The sequence below is a fragment of the Coenobita brevimanus genome, chromosome 21, assembly GCF_032717465.1.
Source record: "Coenobita brevimanus isolate Jiangsu-jjx chromosome 21, ASM3271746v2, whole genome shotgun sequence".
Classification (NCBI taxonomy): Eukaryota; Metazoa; Arthropoda; class Malacostraca; order Decapoda; family Coenobitidae; genus Coenobita; species Coenobita brevimanus.
In genome coordinates, this window is record NC_136974.1 from 17,712,898 (window position 1) to 17,732,967 (window position 20,070).

The 20,070-nt window shown below is 42.0% G+C and overlaps 1 protein-coding gene across 1 annotated transcript in view; it reads left to right on the plus strand.

Annotated features, from left to right (window-relative positions):
• Positions 1-19,198, plus strand: part of LOC145392111 (lysosomal acid glucosylceramidase-like) — a 224,023-nt gene extending 204,825 nt beyond the window's left edge. The window contains exon 12 of the mRNA XM_080266565.1: positions 19,099-19,198. Within this exon, the coding sequence (XP_080122691.1) occupies positions 19,099-19,198 (100 nt within the window). The remainder of the gene's footprint in view (positions 1-19,098) is intronic.
• The last annotated feature ends 872 nt before the right edge of the window (positions 19,199-20,070 follow it).

Consider the following 20,070-nt stretch of genomic DNA (forward strand, 5'->3'; position numbering starts at 1 on the left):
CTAAATAGTGGTGTGTTCATTCATGTGAGACACACGGGTATCCTGAGTCTGCAGCTCCATCACCACCTCGGTTTGTGACGTAGGCACCACGTGACGCCACGTATGGGGAGAGGCATGAAGGTGGAACCAATTGGCCTGTTCATGATGATAAATATTTATAGAGTGTAACTGTTCAACTTTACCACTCGAATATTAAACAAACATTGGTTGCGTATGTCAAAACAAACTTATTATGACCTTTAATCTCATACGTTTAATACCACAGCCAACCGCCTGCCCCCTCCCCTCTCCTCCTCCCATCTGACGTCCCACCTCGTCCCTCCCTTCCTCACCCACCACCCTCCTTATAACTCCCACACACCCCTCACCCTGTTCCACCTACTGTGGTGTGAACCTTAACTCTCCCACCTGCTTTGGATTTAGACTTCGACGAAAGTGAGGTTCACGGTGAGGGATGACTGGCATGACGGCATTTTTGGATAATAATGCTAGGTTGCGGGGAAGCTGATAACCATGCGGTATATCTCTTGAAAACTGGTAAAGGTTGTTTGGTTCATGGTAACAGTCGAACCAAATAAATCACTATCGATACCCGTGTGTCAAACATGAATGAGCGCACCCCTATTTGGATGCCTATGTTGTAATACCATGGTTATAAATATAACTACCATGTGTATGACATATAATACGTTTACTTGCATGATATTGATTGGAGACCAGTTAGAACCGCACATTGACAAAGTATCAATGGGTTTGTTTTGTCCGAACAGCTGACTGAATCTCGGTCAAGTTCATAGCTACCACCGTTACCAGATAAAACACCAACATGCTGGTGGACTAGGTGGCCTCGAGTCATCTGCTCGCAACTGTACACCTGAGCCTCTTCTTGTTGGCGATCCTCGCCCAGTGATGGCCCAGAGAGTAATCCAACCCCACATCATCGTCAATCACCCAGCGACGCTTGCTTGGATACCCTCGTGCTCTGTGGTCCTGTCATGCAGGAGCTGCAGGCCCAGGCACGGGTTCTCTCGACGGACCAGCAACTGGAAGTGGTGGCGGTGCTGGCACCCCTGATGGGCCTCCTGCAGATGGTACTGGTGGTTATGGTGGCACCTGTGATAGCCCCGCTGCTGGTGGTGCTAGTGTGGGGTGTCCTGCAGGATGTGCTGGTGCTGGTGGTGGCTGGGCCCATCCTGGCGGTGGTGGTTGTGCCTGCTGAGTGCCAGGTGTTGCCGGTGCTGGCCGCCGGGTAGGTACGTCTGGGGCGTGCTGCAGTGTGTGTCCAGATGTGGGCCAGTTCTATTCATGGAAATGTGGATGATCGTAGATGATCTGCTCCACAAATTCAAGGAGAGTTACTTGCGCATGTCTGTACTTATACAAAACAAACGCATTGAACAGTGCCATTTGGATGAAGTAGAATGTGATCTTCATCCACTTGACAGTTTGGCCTTCAAAGGGGTAGCACTGGACCATCTGATCGAAATGATCCACCCCACCCATATACCTGTTGTACTCCTCCGCAATGATGGGCTTGTGAACGACCTTCTCCATGTAGGTTGTCCGCCTGTCATTATCCCTCACCTTTCCTCGAACCCTCTTTGGAATGGCATCCGCAGTGTGGAAGGTGGACACCATGTTCACAATGCGCTTGTCCCTCCATATCAGGACTAGCACATTGTCCTCGTGCCTGTACACGCTCCTCTAGGCAGCTGTAGGGTCCCACACACGTAAAATCCTGCAGTGAAGAGTCGTTCGCACAGGGCTACAGAATTGTAATAGTTATCCATGAACAACTTATAGCTCTGGTCCTTCAACGGTTCCACGAGGCCCAACACAGTGTTCTCAAGGGTACGCTGCACCCCCTTGTAGACCTCGAGGTTCCAGATGTCGCCCGAGGATGACTCAGCCAGCATGTACATCTTGATGGCATACTTGGTGGGCGCTTGGGGGTTGTACACGCAGAAGGACACCCGGCCCTTCCACCCCAGAGAGCTCTCATCCAGGCTCAGCTGCTCCTCGGGTAGCTATGTTGACTGGAACTGCTGAAGGAGGTACTGCATGACAGTGGAAATGCGGATGAGCCAATCTTGGTTGTCCCGGGGAATGGCGAGCGAGTTGAAGGCGTGGAAGTGTTTGAGGATGGCAGTGAAGTGCCTTCCACTCATTGCCTGCCAGATCCTAGGGTAGTCATGCAGCTCAAAGCTCCGCCAGTAGTGCCTGATGGTCGGCATGTGCACGACCCCCATGAAAAAGTATAACCCCAGGAACTTGGCCATCTCCTTTTCATTGCAGAAGAACCAGGCATCCAGCTGAGTCCCCAGGAATGTGGCGTACTGGTTGGTTTCCACAATGTGGTATGACAACTCCCACATGAGAAAGAGCTGGACGAACTGCAGGGAAGTTGTTGGAATATCTACCTGGATCCGTGGGGATTCAGTGAACGGCCTGTGGTTTGGTGTGAACGGGCCACTGCTCCACCCAGGATCCTCTTCGGTGTTGGTGGTGGTGGTTGCAGCAGATCAGCCTGTCAACAACCTTCAGCCTGCCCTCCGACCCCTTGGACGTCCCCCGTGTCCAGGCAGCAGACCACGGCGCCCTCATCTGGGAGGGGACACCTCAGACGAGGATGAGAACGAGCCAGAGGGCTCTGGGGACACCAGTCTCCTCAGCCTGGTCGGTGAGGATGTCACCATAGCTTCCTGCATGGCAGAAGCGGGTGGAGGAGGCCATCACAACGAATGATGGCCCGGCTTCCAGTGACACTGGCTTGCCAAGGGGACCAGAGGGGCCTGGAGATTGGAGGCCGATGAAGAGAGTGGTGGAACTGGCAGGTCTTAGAGGTGGGGAGGGTTCTCTGGTGAAGCTGGCCAACGATGGTGGTATGGTCTCCCGCAATGGAAGGCGGTAGGGCAGCTCCACTTGTTGACCGGATGGTGGCAGCTCAACCTCCTCCACCCCAGAACGGTCACTCTCAATGTCGCTCTTCAACTTTACCTAATCGAAGATATGATGCCACTCGTGTGGTGCCAACCCGCATTTTATCTTTGCTGTCGTTGCAAGCCAACTGGAGAATAAATTGCTGTCTGAGGGATTCTGGACCCTGTGGCAGTCCAATGCTGTGGTAGGAGTGTGAGCTGAAATAAAGGAGTCAAGATACTTTATTCACAGCCAGCCAAGAACTTGACTCAACACTTGCCCAACGCAAGGGTTCGTGATATACGTGTATGTCCTTGAAAAACATTGTCTCCTACACCTGACTTAGCGCACAAGTTGGGCCACTAGCACGTGGTTACCTCATTCATTATCTTTGCACATTACACATAATCAAATTTAATCATTCATATGAGATACGCAGTACATTTCACCACTAATATGTAAATGGACTTGTTCTGTACTCTGTTACCTGTGCGCTAAGGTGTCACAGACGGTGTTTCCCTTACGAGAACACTCTGCAGTAGGTAAGTCTTTCAGTCTTTACACATAAAACATAACCCAATCTACCACTTTGTATGAATCAAGATATTTTATTAACAACCAGCCAAGAACTTGGCTCAACACTGGCACAATGCAAGGGTTCATCATATACTTCTATGTCCCTGAAAAACATCGTCTCCTACACCTGACTTAGTGCACAGATAGGGGCCACTAGCAAGTGGTTACCTCTTTCATTTTCTTTGCACATTACACATAACCAAATCTATCATTTTTATAAGATACACAGTACATTTCACCACTAATATATACCGTAAATGGACGTGTTCCATAGGCCGTTACCTGTGCACCAAGATGGAGCAGACAGTGTGTCCCTTACGAGAACATGCCGCAGTGGATCAGTTTTTCTCTGTCTTTTCACAAAAAACATAGCCAAATATATCAAAAAATGGTATACACAGTATATTTCCCCCCCCCCCAAAAAAAAAAAAATGTAAATGCACGTGTTCCTAACCTCACGTTGCATTTCGCTAGCTTTGTGCTAGCTCAGGTGTACGACACACACTCTTCATTTTCACTGTCTTATCACATAAAACATAGCCAAATATATTAATACGTGGGATACACAGTATATTTCACCAAAAAGAAAGTGTAAATGCACGTGTTCCTAACCTCACATTGCATTTCGCTAGCTTTGTGCTAGGTCAGGTGTACAACACACACTCTTCTTTATGAGAACGTGGGTCAGTTTTTCTCTGTCTTTTCACATAAAACATAGCCAAATATATATCAATACATGGGATACACAGTATATTTCACCAAAAACAAATGTAAATGCACGTGTTCCTAACCTCACATTGCATTTCGCTACCTTTGTTTTAGCTCATGTTACGACACACACTCTTCATTATGAGCATGTGGGTCATTTTTTTACTGTCTTTTCACATAAAACATAGCCAAATATATCAATACATGGGATACACAGTATATTTAAAAAAAAAAAAAAAAATGTAAATGCACGTGTTCCTAACCTCACATTGCATTTCGCTTGCTTTGTGCTAGTTCAGATGTACGACACACTTGTCATTACTAGGACGTGGCTCAGTCTTTCGCGTTATTTCCACATAATATATAGCCTGATTTATCAATGTATAAGATACATAGTATATTTCACCAATAAAATGTAAATGCACATTCTACGTAGGTCAATTACATGGCCCACACCTGGGCAGTAAGGTGTAGCAGACGATGATTTCAAGAGGAGCATGTGGTTCACTTTCACTTTCTTTTCACATAAAAAATAACTAAACATATCACTGTATGAGATACACAGTATATATCACCAATAAAATGTAAATGCACTTGTTCCTAACCTCGCATTGCATGGCGCTAGCCTTGAGCTAACTCAGATGTACGAGATACACTCTTTCCTACGAGCATTTGGGTCAGTCATTTACTGTCTTTCACATAAAACATAACCAAAACTATCAATATAATATGAGATACACAGTATATTACACCACAACAAGTACATGCATGTGGCCCTTACCTGTCCACTAAGGTGCAGCAGATGATGTTTCCTGTACCTGAAATCGCTGCAGTGTTTATGATATTATTTCACAGTACACATAATCAAATCCATCATTTCATGAGACAAACGATATATTTCACCACAGCAGCAGCTGAACGTGCTCTGTATGTCACATCTGTAATACCTAAGGTATCGCAGACGATATTTTCTTATGAGCACGTGGTGCAGTGTTTACGTTCATCCACACAAGCATACGATAAACATATCAGTGTAACACTCATGCTTTATTTCACACAGTTAGCATATGGAATAAATATAACAATATGATAAAATCAAATATCCCTATAAGCCTACTCTATTTCATCCCCTCCTGCCAACGGCATGCTGTGGCTGCAAGGCGTACATGACTCCTGCCCTAGCCAATATTTCATCACGTACACTCGTTGCACTATACTCTTATCTGTTGCACAATAACACTGTCCACCATATATCAGCATAAAACAACGACTTCACCAACATCTTGCCAAATATTCCGTTCAAGACAACACCGTGTCGTAAGGTGGTTTCCCGCTTCCCACTGCTAAACGTTTCACCATGGTTTTCCTCACTAGTCATTGCACACTATATTCACCTGATTCATTGTCAGTATTGTTCAATGGTTGAATACTCACACTGGGTGCAGGGTAGAGGGAGTGTAGTTGTTGGGACACGCTGAAGAACAGGGTAGGCCTAGCACAATCTTTGTCAGGCCAACGGCTGATAACGGCCAGGAATGATTCACAAAAACCTAATTCCTTATTGCAAACACCAAATCTAATCAAAATAGTGCCCAAAAAGTAAACACAAGCACTACTGGTAGAGGAATATGATGCGCGTCCCAGAATGGGGTAAATAGAGTACGATTTAAATATCCAGCTGCGCGCTACCTTCTCTCTCAACAGATGATGTGGAACTAGTCAACCTGGCCAGGCTGCCACACGTCTCAGGCCCCGAGGATGCCAAGTCATTACTTTTGACAAGAGGCGCGGGAACTATGATACCTCTAAAAATGACACCGATCAGCCAAAACTTTTTCTCTGATGAAGGTTTTTATGCTTAAATGATGACAAATGCATCATCGAGTATAGTCACAGACACCCCCAAATGATGACAAACGCATCATCATGGGCGGAGGGGTTAAATGTCAGGACCAACTGCCTAGCCCCGGGCTCCTACGCCCCTCATGGGACAGTGCAGGATTGGATGATGGATGTATGGATGGATATATTTCGCTAAAAGAAAATATGCCGAGTGAGTCTGTGGTGTTATTTCCTCCTGTTGGTTGAGGACTGTGTGTTGTACGTGTTCTCTCCTCTGTGCTTGTGTTTACAGTAGGGAGATAAACAGCTGATATGAGGGTTCGCTCCATGATTGGTTGATCATGGCAAAGCCTCACTTGTAAGCTTCTCCATCATTGGCTGAGCAGAAATCAGCTGATGACGGTCAATTTAAGGCACGTACAACTTACGACTGGGGTAAGGCGCCGTAAAAAAATTTAGTGAGTACCAAACCCTGGTGAGAGATATGGCACCAAGGAGCGCGTAATCTGAGGTGCTGTGTCTTGCTTAGGTACCTCAAATTATTATCTTGCTAGTGTATCCAGCCCCAGTACTTTAACCCAGAGAGACCTCTTTGTGCGCCGTACGAGGAACCTCTTCACTTTAAAATTATGGCTGGAGCTACGAAGAGCTTGCTCATTGGTAGAGGTAGTTTAATACAACCAGCCTAGAAGTTCGTCAACTGCTGGACTAGCGCGTCATTACATACTGTCAATACCTGAGGCCTACTAACATCAAGCAATCAAATTAATTTATATTAGTTGCATATATATTGTAGATATATGGATATGAATTTTTCATTTCATTCAGATAATGAGAGAGCACGAACATGGTGGCTGTAGCTAAGAACAAGGTTGGTCCCAGAAATGAGACTGTATGCAAACTAACTGGTGACTTCCTGTTACCTATAATAATGGGACATCTATTCCTCACTGTGGTGAGTAAATATGTTATTAATATTTTACTTGTGACTATAGTGATATTTGAAGCACATAAAAGAGAGTAGTTTAGTTGACACACCTTTAATGTATTCAATTAACTTGTCAGGTGAGAATTGGCAACGTTTGGGAGTTTGTCGCCAACACAGATGTCTCTGATTCCTTTACAAATGATGGTGTCTGATGTTAATTTCCTCCTTCTTATCCTTGACTGTATGATTGTAGTTGTAGCTGTCGATACTGAGATTGTTGTAGTAGCTGTTTTAGTTCATGGTGTTGTAGCTGCTGTTGCTTTATAGTATTGCTAAAGAAATATGGTTGATTTCTCCTTGGTGATGTGTATGTTTTCTCATGAAGGCTCACTGCCTTGTTCTTATGAATTTACATCTGGGCTAATTGATTAACACATAGTTTGCATACACCTGAGCCCGGTATATTGGGAAACCTTGCTGAGATTTGTATGCCTCCACTCATCTATGGTGGAGGAGCTATTAAATGATAGGCCTGTCCGTCTGTGCGTGTAGGAGTCCATGCATCAGAAAAAACTGTTGTAGGCGCCATATCCCCTGAACCCATCAACGGATTTCCACCAAATTTTTGTCTGTATGAAGAGATGATGAGCTTATTAGGTCAGGGAGGTCCAGGGGTCAAAGGTCAAGGTAATATGGAGTAGACTTAATTTATCCCCCTGAGCACGATATCTAAACCTCTTGATAGATTTCGACCAAACTTTTGTCAGTGATACAGTATGGGCATCTAAGTCAACGGGTTAAAGGTCAAGGTCATATGGAGTAGACATAGTTTATCATTGTGGTCGCGATATTTCTTGAACTTCTTGACGGATATCGACCACACTTTTGTCCGTTATACTGTATGAAGGAACATTGAACGGATTGGGTCAGCAAGGTCGTGGAGGTTGTACGGCCAGTCCTTGTGTAATGCTTAGTGGAAGCATACCAAGTGATGCTTTGAGTCGACAGCTCGGGGCCCAAGTACTTCGGCATTTCGTTATGCCTCTCCCCATCTATGCTGGAGGAGGCATTAAGTGACTCTTCTATGCATCCATATGTGCATGGGTATGTGGATGAGTACGTGTGTCCGGAACACATTTGGGCACAATATCCCCTGAACCCATTGATGGGTTTCCCCTAAACTTTTGTTAATGATACAATATGAAGAGTTGATAAACTGACTAGGTCAGCAAGGTCAAGGGGTCAAAGGTTAAGGTCATTTGGGGTCAACTTAGTTTATCATTGTGGGTGCAGTATCCTGAATCCTTCAACAGATTTTGTCCAAAACTGTGTCAGTGATACAGTATGAAGGGACAATGGACTGAATAGGTCAGCAAGGTCAAGAGGTCAAAGGCCATGGTCATATGGGGTCCACTAAGTTTATCCTTGTGGGCATGCATCTGTAATACTATTGTGGGTGCAATATCTCCTGACCCTGTCAGTGGATTTCCACCAAACTTTAGTCAGTGATGCAGTTTAGGGAGATGATGAACTGATTAGGTTAGTTAGGTCAAGGAGTCACAGGTCGTCATATGGGGTCAACTTAGTTTATACTTGTTGACATGATATCTCCCAAACCCCTCTTCAGATTTTGACCAAGCTTTTGTCATACGGGATGAAGGGTTAATGACCTGATTAAGTCAGCGAGGCCAAGTGGTGAAAATTTAAGGTCATATGGGGTCGACTTACTTTTTCCTTGTGGGTGTGCATCTGTAACACTACAGTATTGTGGGCAAAATATCTCCTGAACCCACTGACATATTTCCACCAAACTTTTGTAAGTGATTCACTAGAAGATGAACTGATTAGGTAAGCTATGTCAAGGGGTCAAAGGTCAAGATCATATGGGGTCAACTTAGTTTATCATGATGGGAATAATATCTCCTGAACCCCTTGATGTATTTCGACCAAACTTTTATCAGCAATACTGTAAGAAGGGATGCTGAATACATTAGGTCAGCAAGGGCAAGAGTCAAAGGTCAAGGTCATATGGATGTGGGCACGATATTTCCTGAAGCTCTCGACAGATTTCGACCAAACTTTTGTCAGTAATAAAATATGAAAGGATGATGAATTGACTGGGTCAGCAAGGCCAAGGGGTCGTATGGGTGTGGGTGTGATATCTCCTGAACCCTTCGACGGATGGTGACCAGACTTTCGTCAGCAATGAACTATGAAGTGATGATGAACTAAGTAGGTCAGCAAGGTCAAAGGGTCGAAGGTCAAGGTCATATGGGTGAGATCACAGTATCTCCTGAACCCATTGGTGGATTTCGACCAAACTTTTGTCAGTGAGACAGTATAAAGGGCTAATGAACTGATCAAGTCAGCAAGATCAAGGCATCAAAGGTCAGAGTCATATCAGATCGACTTTGCTTATCTCTTCTTTCAGTTCAACCCACAATGAACTCTGTCATGGAGGCTGTATGGTGTGTCCTTGCGCAAGGCTTGCTAAGGGCATACCAGGTGACACTGCATTGACAGCTTGGGGTCCGAGTTCTCGGCGTTTCATTTGTTTAAGCATTTAAAATTATTCTGTTGCACGAAAGGAGTAAAAAGACGGGTGCAAAATCATCAGACCCACCCAAAATCATCTCAGTAGAAGTACGTGTCCTGTTTGCTTTGAGCATGGTAACAGAATGGAGCAAGATTGATCTGAACAGCCCTCAAGCCCACTGGATATGACAGAAAACTGTTCTTCCATTTAGCCCATAAGTAGATATACTTTCAGAAGCATAATTTGGTTAAGGTCATGCATAAATTTGTATACGAGTTCTCTTCTTTGTGGTTGCATTATTGGTTGCCCTAGTTATTGCTAACCATGCACTTACAGAACAAGAGCAGGTGATGCTTTTTAAACTCTGTGTGTGTGTGTGTGTGTGTGTGTGTGTGTGTGTGTGTGTGTGTGTGTGTGTGTGTGTGTGTGTGTGTGTGTGTGTGTGTGATTTAACAAGGTATGTCAAACAGCTTTTATTCTGTTTTAACCAGAATTGTTGAAAGAGTGGATGGACAGCCCTTATGGAAACCTATTGTTTGAGAGAACAATAGATCAAAGGCCAAAGTCATTTAGGTAGGTCAAATGTCATCCTATGAAAATCTATACTTTTTTTTACAGTTTAGGCCAAACTTAAAGGGGGGGAGCAACTGATGGTACGGCAGAAGTGAAGTAATTCAGTTTTGAGACCAATGAGTCAAAGATCAAAGTCATAGGTACAGGTCAAAGTTTGACCCGTGTATGTGTCTGTTAACAATATAAGGTAATTCAGCAGTTTTTTGTTTGATTTAAAACAAATTTGATCTAAACATTGATGATCAGCCAAGTCATTCACTTTTTTTTTTTTTTAACAATAGGTTAAAAAGCAAGATCACAGGAAGTCAACTTAAGGCAATTTTTGTTCTGTTCAGACTTAGCTTTGTGGAAGGGCTGAAGATAAAGCAAGAGTAAAAAGCTTCGATTCGGAATCAGTCACTTTAATGTTACAATCACAGGGAATTGTTAAAGGTCAAGGGCACAGAGCAAGGTCAACTCAAACAACTTTCATCTGATTTAAACCCAACTTTATGGATGAGTTAAGGATTAGGCAAGAGCAAATGGACTGAATTTGGATTACAAGCAGTTAAGATCATAGAGCAATGTCAAAGTTCAATCCGTGTGTCTGTGTGTATGAATAAAATAGCTAAAAGTATTTTGATATCGTTCCCACCATTCCTGGTAGATGAGTTGAGGATCGCCCAGGAGGTTGATTTTTATTTTTTATTTTTAACTTTCATTTTAGAACACTGCGACAAAGGTTGAGATCATATGGCAAGAACAGCTAATAAAGTTTTTGTATGATATAGATTACACATTGTAGACGAGTTTACGTTGGTACAAGGATGCAAAGATGCAATTATGAGAACAAACTGCCAGTACGTCACAGAGAAAAGTCAAATATCAAGATCACTGGGTAGAGTAACTCAAAATTAGCTTTGATCTGCTTTGACCCAAATTTGTGGAAGTGTTAAGGGTTAGGCAAGAATGAATTCAATTGCTTTTTAGAGTAATCTGTCGAAGGTCAAGGTCACAGTCAAATATTCGGCCCTTAGACCAGTTGATGTACGTGAGTTTTGCACTCTGAGTATTCTGCCTTGTTATTATAGTTGTTTTAGTTGTGGCTGCATTTATGGTTGCTGTGACTTTATCACTAATGAAGAGATGATATCATAATTGTTGTTGTTTTTGGTGCCTTTGTTGTACTAATTGTTATGGTTGCTGTTTTGAGGTAAACATAATGCTAAATATATACTGAATCTCCCAGATTGTCTTATAGTATAAGGTTTGAGAATGAAGATAATTTTGGTGACGAGAGTGCTATTACTGCCTTCATCCTCCCTGTTGTTCGCCTTCTAACCTATCTATCTATCTATTGCCAGACGCCTCAATCCCGTTCGGGGTGGCCACAAACAAATCGCCTCCACGTCGCCCTGTCCCCCGCCATTTCACAGCTCCGCTCCCAACTCACACACCCCTCTCTCATATACCTCTCCATCCCATCCCTCCATCTCATCCTCGGCCTCCCCCTCCCTCTTCCCCACTCCACCTCACTCACATACACTCTCTTCGTCAGTCTTTCACCGTCCATCCTCTCCACATGACCAAACCACCTCAGTGTATTCCTCCTAATGTGTCCTATCACATCCATATCCACACCACAACGCTTCTTTATATCCTCATTTGTCAGCCCGTCTCTCCATGTGACTCCCCAGGCTCCTCTTAAATAACTCATTTCCACTGCTCTCACTCTTGACTTGTGTTTTCAAGCGACCACTTGGCTATAATTGTATTATTATTATTTTTTTTTTTACTCGTGACCTACAGATTACTTATCCCAAGTAAGGAGAGATTATTCGAACTGGATGGAGGAGATACAGCTTTCACTAGCCACCTCAGTACAAGAAGTCTTTGTCAAGTTAACATCTTATGGAGGAAGCAAACAAATACGATGTCATCATACTGAAAGGGTTAATGAAATTTCCCATTTTCTCACTCATGTTACCCGTCGTGTTATCTTTATCAGTTATTGTTGCTAATCAACCTCAGTGGGGGATTCAGTGAGGGACTTCATCATCCGTGGTCAGTTGGTGGAATTTTGTGGCCGGGCACCCTCTAAATGAAATCGTTTTTGTATTCCAGGTGCAGGAGTAGATGACGTAACAGACGCTGTCGATGACGTTTTTGGGAATGTGGAAAATGACAGCCTTGTTATTATTCAGACCAGTACCAGTGATGTCATGCAAACCCGATCTGAGGAGCTGATGGAGAAGTACAGAAAGATGATTCGACGCTACGAGGAGAAAACTAATCACATCTTAATTTCAGCATACTCCCAAGGATGAATGCAGGGAATGCCTTCTTCAGCAGAGCACTTAGTATAAATAACAGAGTCAAGCCACTTTGCTTACAGGAAGGAGTTGAGTTCATCGATACGTGGAACCAGTTTTAGGGGCAGCGAACACTGTTTGCGAACGATGGACTATACTTGAATGCCATTGGTTCTGCCCGTCTCTGTCATTTGCTTAGTGATGCCCGTATTTTTTTTTTTTTTTTGGAGAAAAAAGCATCACTGGAGGCAAACGTAGATGTCATACGATCCAATAAATCAATAAATAATGGAAGCTCCCCACATCGGAAAGGAAAACACATTAAAGCAATCCTTGTAAAAGCACGTAGTCTACGTAATAAATTTTCTGATTAAGAGGCCCTTGTCTTTACTGAAGATTATTATGTAATTGGTGTAACAGAATCGTGGCTAAATACTGAGCAGAGAGATTTTCTGGCAGACTTTAATTTACCAGGTTATCACATTTTCAGTAGTGAAAGGATGAATCGACCATGGGATGGAGTGTTGTTATATATTAAAGCAGGATTTCATCCAGTCGAAACTACCAAGCCTTGTACTAAAAACGATAACACTATTTATATTCAGCTTAGAAAAGAATCATGTCATAAAATCACTCTTCGGTTAATTTATCATCCACCTGGTCAGCCACTTAACATCGATAATGAGATCTACAACCAAATTGCCAAAATATTTTGTACGCAAAGCACTGTAATATTTGGTGACTTTAATTTACCAGTTCCAAAATGGGGAGAAGCTCTATACTCACGCACATGGTTAGACCTTTATACAAACTCGCAGGAAGGTTCTTTGTATCAATTTGTAAATTATCCCACACGTGGAGCTAACATCCTAGATCTTGCCTTAGCCACATCAGAAAATGTAGTGAAAAAACGTTATTGTAGAAGAATTTAGTACAAGTGATCATCGCATACTTACATTTAACATTAAATTCAGTGAAGACAGTGTCAAGGCCAGTTGCGAGAAAGTGCCTGACTTTAAGAGAAGAAATTAAAGGCTATTGCAGGTGCATTTTGGCATCCCATTGTCGAAACGTTAGATATCAGTGATGCATGGAATTTTTTTTACAGATTCTCTAAACAGTGCCGTCAGGTTATGTATTCCAATGCACAACAGAAGGCCTGCCAAAAATTATAAACCCAAATGGTGGGACTCTGACATTAAACATTGTCTAGAAGCAAAAATCTTGCATATAAGAATTGTAATATCACAAAGAGTTAAAGTGACAAAAATTAATATGATGCCCTTCGACGAAAAGCCAAAAAAATAATTACACACAGTAAGAAAAACCTTGAGACACATATTGCAAGTATCAGTAAATCAAATCCCCCAAAATTTTTCAGTTACATAAGAAGCAAAAAGGTAATAACTCCATCAGTCAGTCCCTTAATCACAGATAACGGAGAGCACACTGATGATGAAACTATGACGGCAAAAATTCTTAATACTGTCTTCGCGTCAGTATTTACAACAGAAAGTATACATACGATTCCTACTGTTTCCCCCATTCCTATAGAAGAGGGCAACATAATCACTGACATTACAGTTGGCGATCACAACGTAATGCTTGCAATAAACAATTAAAAGAAAATAAAGCACCAGGACCGGGGAAAATATCGCCATATGTATTGAAGGAACTACAGAATGAAATACCAAAGCCTTTAGCTGAACTTTTTAACTTATCAGTTAAGAGCAGTAAGGTGCCACACGAATGGAGGTTTGCTAATGTAACCCCAATACTCAAAAAGGGCAACAGAGTCCAACCAGAAAACTACCGCCCAATTAGTTTAACATCGGTGGTTTGCAAATTGGTTGAAACTGTTATCAGAGACAAGTTTGTGAAACACTGAGAAACAAACAATCTCATAAAAGAACATTGTTTTCGTAATAATCACTCTTTCCTCACGAATCTGCTGGACTTTTTCAATGATATACTGAACATGTACAACGAGACTAAATCTGTTGATGTGGTCTACCTCGATTTTCAAAAGGATTTTGACAAAGTTCCATACAAAAGACTCAATCAAAAGCTAAAGGCACATGGTTTCAGCGGCAGTGTTCTTGGCTGGGTAGAAGATTGGACGAAAGCAAAGACTTGTAATAAATGGAAAAGAGTCAGACTGGATAAATGTTACAAGTGGAGTACCGCAGGGTTCAGTGTTAGGTCCTATTCTTTTCTTAATATATGTAAATGATATTGATGAAGGATTGTTTTGTAAGATTTCAAAATTTGCTGATGATACTAAAATAGGTAACAGAGCAGATACAGCACTGCAAAGGCAGGCAATTCAGATAGATCTTGATCAACTGTTTAACTGGGCCCAAGTCTGACAAATGGATTTCAATATTATTAAATGCAAAGTGCTAAACATTGGCAATAAAAATGTAAGAGCAAGTTACAGCATGAATAATGTCCAACTTGATAGGGTAAACCATGAAAAAGACTTTGGAGTTATAATAACAAACGATTTGAAACCAAGCAAACAATGTACAGAAGCTGTGAAAAAAGCCAATACATTGATTGGATTCATAGGCAGAGCATTTGAATATAAATCCGATAATATCGTCCTCACTTTGTATAATTCCTTAGTACGCCCGCACTTGGAGTATTGCATTCAGTTTTGGTCACTATATTATAAAAAGGATATGGAAAAGCTTGAAAGAGTGCAGCGAAGGATGACAAAGATGATACCTAGATTAAGAAATAAACCGTACGAGGAACGTTTAGAAGCCCTGAATCTCTTTACCCCAACAAAACGGAGGATATGAGGAGATTTAATTCAAGTATTCAAGATAATCAAATGACATGATAACATGGCTGTCGATAAATGCTACACAGTTGATCATGCGAATTATACTAGAGACAATGGGCATAAAATAATTGGCAAATAATTCCAGTCGTATGAAGCTAAGCATTTCTTCTTCAACAGAGTTGTAAATATATGGAATAAATCCTCCAATGTAGTAAATTGTAATACAGTACAAACCTTTAAAGGTCGCCTGGATAAGTATATGATGTCTAACCCCCAGCTTAATATGTTTACTCCTGAATAAAACACGTGTATGTAAGGTATATATATATTTTTATTTGGTTTTATTTATTATTTTTTTTAGAGCCTTGATCAATTTATTAAATGCAGATATAGTCTATGCACAGACTAGGATATGCACAGATAGCCCTGAATTAATGGTCACTACTCATACTTTCGACCTGTGATGAGCTGTAGATCACTGAGGGTCCCTGTTGGTTAAGTGGCCACCATCAGGATATTTTTAAAGTACCAGGGGTCACTGCTTCAGGAGGTGACTTGTGTCCTTGACCCCCATGGGAAAGTTCCTAGTTTCAGTGGAATGAACGGAGCTGGGGCCTGACTGACTGCCGCCTACCTTAATGGCACCAGGCAGGGCTGCCGCACCACCCTTGATTATCCACACTGTGCACTGTGCAATTTCCACACTGTGTCTGCAGACTGCCCGTCAACTCGAAATACCTCTACATAGTGACATGCATTAGTTATTTATTTATTTAATTATTCATTTTACTTTACTAATTTCTCTTTCAGGTTACTCATACTGGTAGCTTATAGATAATGTATTATAGAATGCAGCCTTTCCTTTTCAGTCTTTCCTATGAAATTTCCATGTCAGTTTTTCCATGCTGCATGGTGGTTTTTCTCACTTTTTCTTGCCAGTTTTAACTGGAGGGCTTGAAGGGAGGGGGAGCCTTCTTGCTTTACTATTCTTATCCTTCAGTGTGTAGAGTTAGATCTCATAGTCATAGTCTACTCTGTATCAAACAACCTCGAAAGGACCATAAGGTCTGTTGCTGTTTGGTTTCCTTTGTACTCCCTTTGTACACCTCTGTATGTCTGGCTGAGCAGGCCTATCAGTCGCAGGCAGGTAACCCCCCTTATAGACCCGTACCGTGCGGTTAGCTTATGTCCCCATGTGGGTGACAGAGCCTAGCAACAGCGAGGTGCGAGGAAGTGTGGAGGTTTGGTACCTGGATGGACGCCTCATTTGCGTCGCTCCACTCAGTTAGTAGGGGGTACCATAGAAGGCTCCACATTACCCCGTTATTTGGTTGTATTTTTACCACCCAGATTTGTAAATGGTTTCCTGAGTTACGAAAAAAAATAAAAAATCACTAAGTGTAGAGCCACCTGAAGTGAAACAAGAGTAATATGAAGTCACAGGTAGGAAAGGGAGACACAGGAAAAGAGGAGGGCAGACACAGAGGCAGAATGATAAAGGCGAAGGAAGAAGTAAGAAGCACTACATCAAGTGAATTGGTGATAGTCGCCATCTTTTACCACCAATCACCTACTCGTAAAAGTTACATACCTCCTTTTTCTGAGTCGCTCTTCCTCTTTTGTGTTATGGGTTTTTCCAGTATTTTGTATACCTATGTACAGACAGGTGCCTTAATTCCGAATGGGATGGCTATAGGTAAATTGTCTCCATGTCTCTCAGTCCCCTGCCATTTAGCTGCCCTTGCTCCAACTCATAACCCCTCCCTCAAATACCTCTCCGGTCAATCCCTCCATCTCATCTCCAAATCTCCCCCTCCTCCTCTCCCGCTCAACCTCATTCACTCCATTATTGCTTCCCCGTATTACCTTCTGTCCTTCCCCGCCTCCCTCCTCCTTCTTGTGCGTTCTATCGCCATTGTTTCCCTGTAAGCAGCTGCCCCAGGAGCTCAGATGACAATCTTGTCCTATAACTTCCCTCCTTCCTTCTTCCTGTAATTTGCTGTCTCACTGTCTGCAACTCCTATCTCTCGTGCTTTCTTCTCTCTCATATATTTTACTATCTTTTCAAGGTTTTCTACATCTTCCATCTTATCACTGTCTTGATATCTCTGAGTCTTTGTTTTTTTGTTCAACTGTTCCATACCATTATTATTTTTTATTATTAGGCCTATGTTTCTGTCTTATTTTGACTTCCATTAGCTTTCCCACTCATATCTTTATTATTGATCAGGGTTGTCTTTCTTTTGTATTTTTGCTTCTTTTTATGGGCTCTTATACTATCCCTTATCTCTGTTAGATCTTGTCTTGCTCTCTTTGTAACAAACTTTCCAGTTACATTATACATTAAGTAGTTGTTCTTCCTGTCCTAAAATTTCACTCATCCTTCACAGTCTGATAATTGTACAGCCTTTTTTTTTTTTTTCTACATCATTTTCCCCTACTGCAAACTAATTTGCTTCACAGCTTTTATTCGTCGACGGGTCTACTCGGCCAGGTGAAGCAGGGTTAAGTAGCAGCAACAACAACAACTGCTATTATCAGTATTTCTGTTGTTCCGTCTTCCTTGCTTTTACCTGTTATGTTATTTGCTCAGTTGTGATTACCGGAGTCTATGATTTTATCCAATATTCTAATCATTATCGTTTATTCCTTCGTTATCCACTGAGTGAAGTTATATTAAATACATTCCACGGCTCGTAGAGTTGGTATACTAGGATGCCACATACAGTTTTTTTAATCTCAGTGTTTTTACTAGGCCGAATACCATGGAAATATCTGGCACTGGGTCTGTTAAACTAGGAGCCACTTCAGGCTTTCTGCTTACAGTTGAATTCCGGATATTTTAGCACCCCAGCAGATGACCTGATACAGTCTTCCCAAGCGACCTCATACACCTCGTGATCTGTGTGAGGGAACACTGACCACATTTTTTATGGTCACCTCTTTACATAAGATACCCTTTACTTGATCCTACATTCGTTATCCATTCTACCTTCCCCATCATTCCTCTCACACCTCACCCGTCCACTCTTCTCTCCTGCTCTTACGCGTTATCTTCCAACCACTCCCCCTCCCATCCAGCTCTGAGACTTTTTGTAAGAATGGTGCATGCAGGATGTAAAGGGAAAGATGATAGTAGATGATTAATACTGGCCGCAACTGTATCTCTTACAAAAGGTATCACCATCATAATGTAACGTGAACTGTCTCTGTCCTAATTATCAGATCAGGTGAAGAGAGTGGCAATATTGAGAGGGAGTGGTCAATGCAACCTGGGCGCTATGCCAGTTTGCTATACACTTCTGGTACCGCCTTACCATCTATCATTTTTTTGCGTCAATGGAAGATATATTGAGCCAGGTAGACGAAGTCGATGGTCATTATTTTTGTACGAAATGTATCTGCGTGTATTTGTCTGTGTCGAAAACTTAATTCTCAGAGTGTTGACTGTAGAAGGAAAACTACTAAAAAAATTTGTTTAGAGTAGCAGGTAGACGAAGTCGATGGTCATTATTTTTGGACGAAATCCATCTGTGTGTGACTGTGTCGAAATCTCAAATCTCAGAAAGTATATGTTGTAGAAAGAAAAGTTATTTATAAAACTTGTTTAGAGTCACAACTTGAATTCACATGTCGCTCAACCAGCAATGGGAGTCATCCAGGATTGATACATATTAGTTACGTTTTCATCTAACAGTATTATTACAGTCGATGACGGGTAGTCTTGTGTTAATATTTATTAATAGCTTTCGTTAGCACTGTTTTACTCTCACTGTACAGATAAACTGAGAATTTATATTAATATCTCCTAAAACTGTATTTTCCACTATATTATTCGCTTTATAAGTTTTTGTAGGTCAGTCAACGAAGAGCTATTTCTGTCAGCTACTGGCGTTCTTAGTCAGTATCTTACCATCTTTACCGCCTTTTTCAGGTCAGATGAGGAAGTGATGATGACTGTGGGAGTGAGTGATCGTGGTACTCTGGCTCTCACTATCGGACCCCGCTCTCTCCACACAGCGCTCTTCGCCTAGTTCTACTTCTTGTGGTAGGATTGGTAGTTATGGTTGTGCAGGTTGTTTTGGCAGTATTGTCGTTGTGGCATAGTATGATGAATAAATCAAAAAGCGGTACTGGCAGAAGTTTGGAAGTTATGGTAGAGGTAGGAATATTGGTTTTGATGTTAAAGAGTTGTTACGGCTAGGAAGTTGTGACAGGGGATGATAAATAAGGAAGAAGGCAGTACTGGTGGAAATTTTGGAAGTTTAGTAGTGAAAGTAGTACAGTAGGCCCACGTTTTTAGAGATGGTTGTTTTGGAAGACAGTGGTACAGAGTATTTTACTTGTAGGGACTGTGGTGGTGATAGCTCTGGAAGAGAATGGTGGTGTGGTTGATAACTGGAGTATAGATGATTTCTTTGTTAAAGCTGGCGATTGTAATGAAGGCACTATTACAACGTGAAGATTCGTCAGTCGGAAAGATGGTTATGTGGCGTAAGGTATGAAAAAATAAGTAAATAAAGAACTCCTCAGTCCTAACACGTTTTTAATTTAAAGCAATCCTACAGCCTTCATTCTTTGGTTACTTTGTTTTTCTATTAACCGCTTTACTCCGATGAGATATTTTGCATTTTACTGTTGCTATTACTGTACAACTTTGGAGACACTTTTTGGTCAGGAAGTAGTTAGATGCACATTTCATTAAACTCTTCACTACTAAAAGTCTGTCCAAAATCAACCAAAAAAAACTAATGGTGGCAATAATAAATATAACACCTCCTCAGACTGAAGGACAAGAATGCAGCACTTAACGAGAAAGACACATACCATCGAATAATTTGGAGAAAACAAGAAGCGATCACATCACACGAGACAGAACCCTAAACAAAATGCTTTGTGTGTGTGT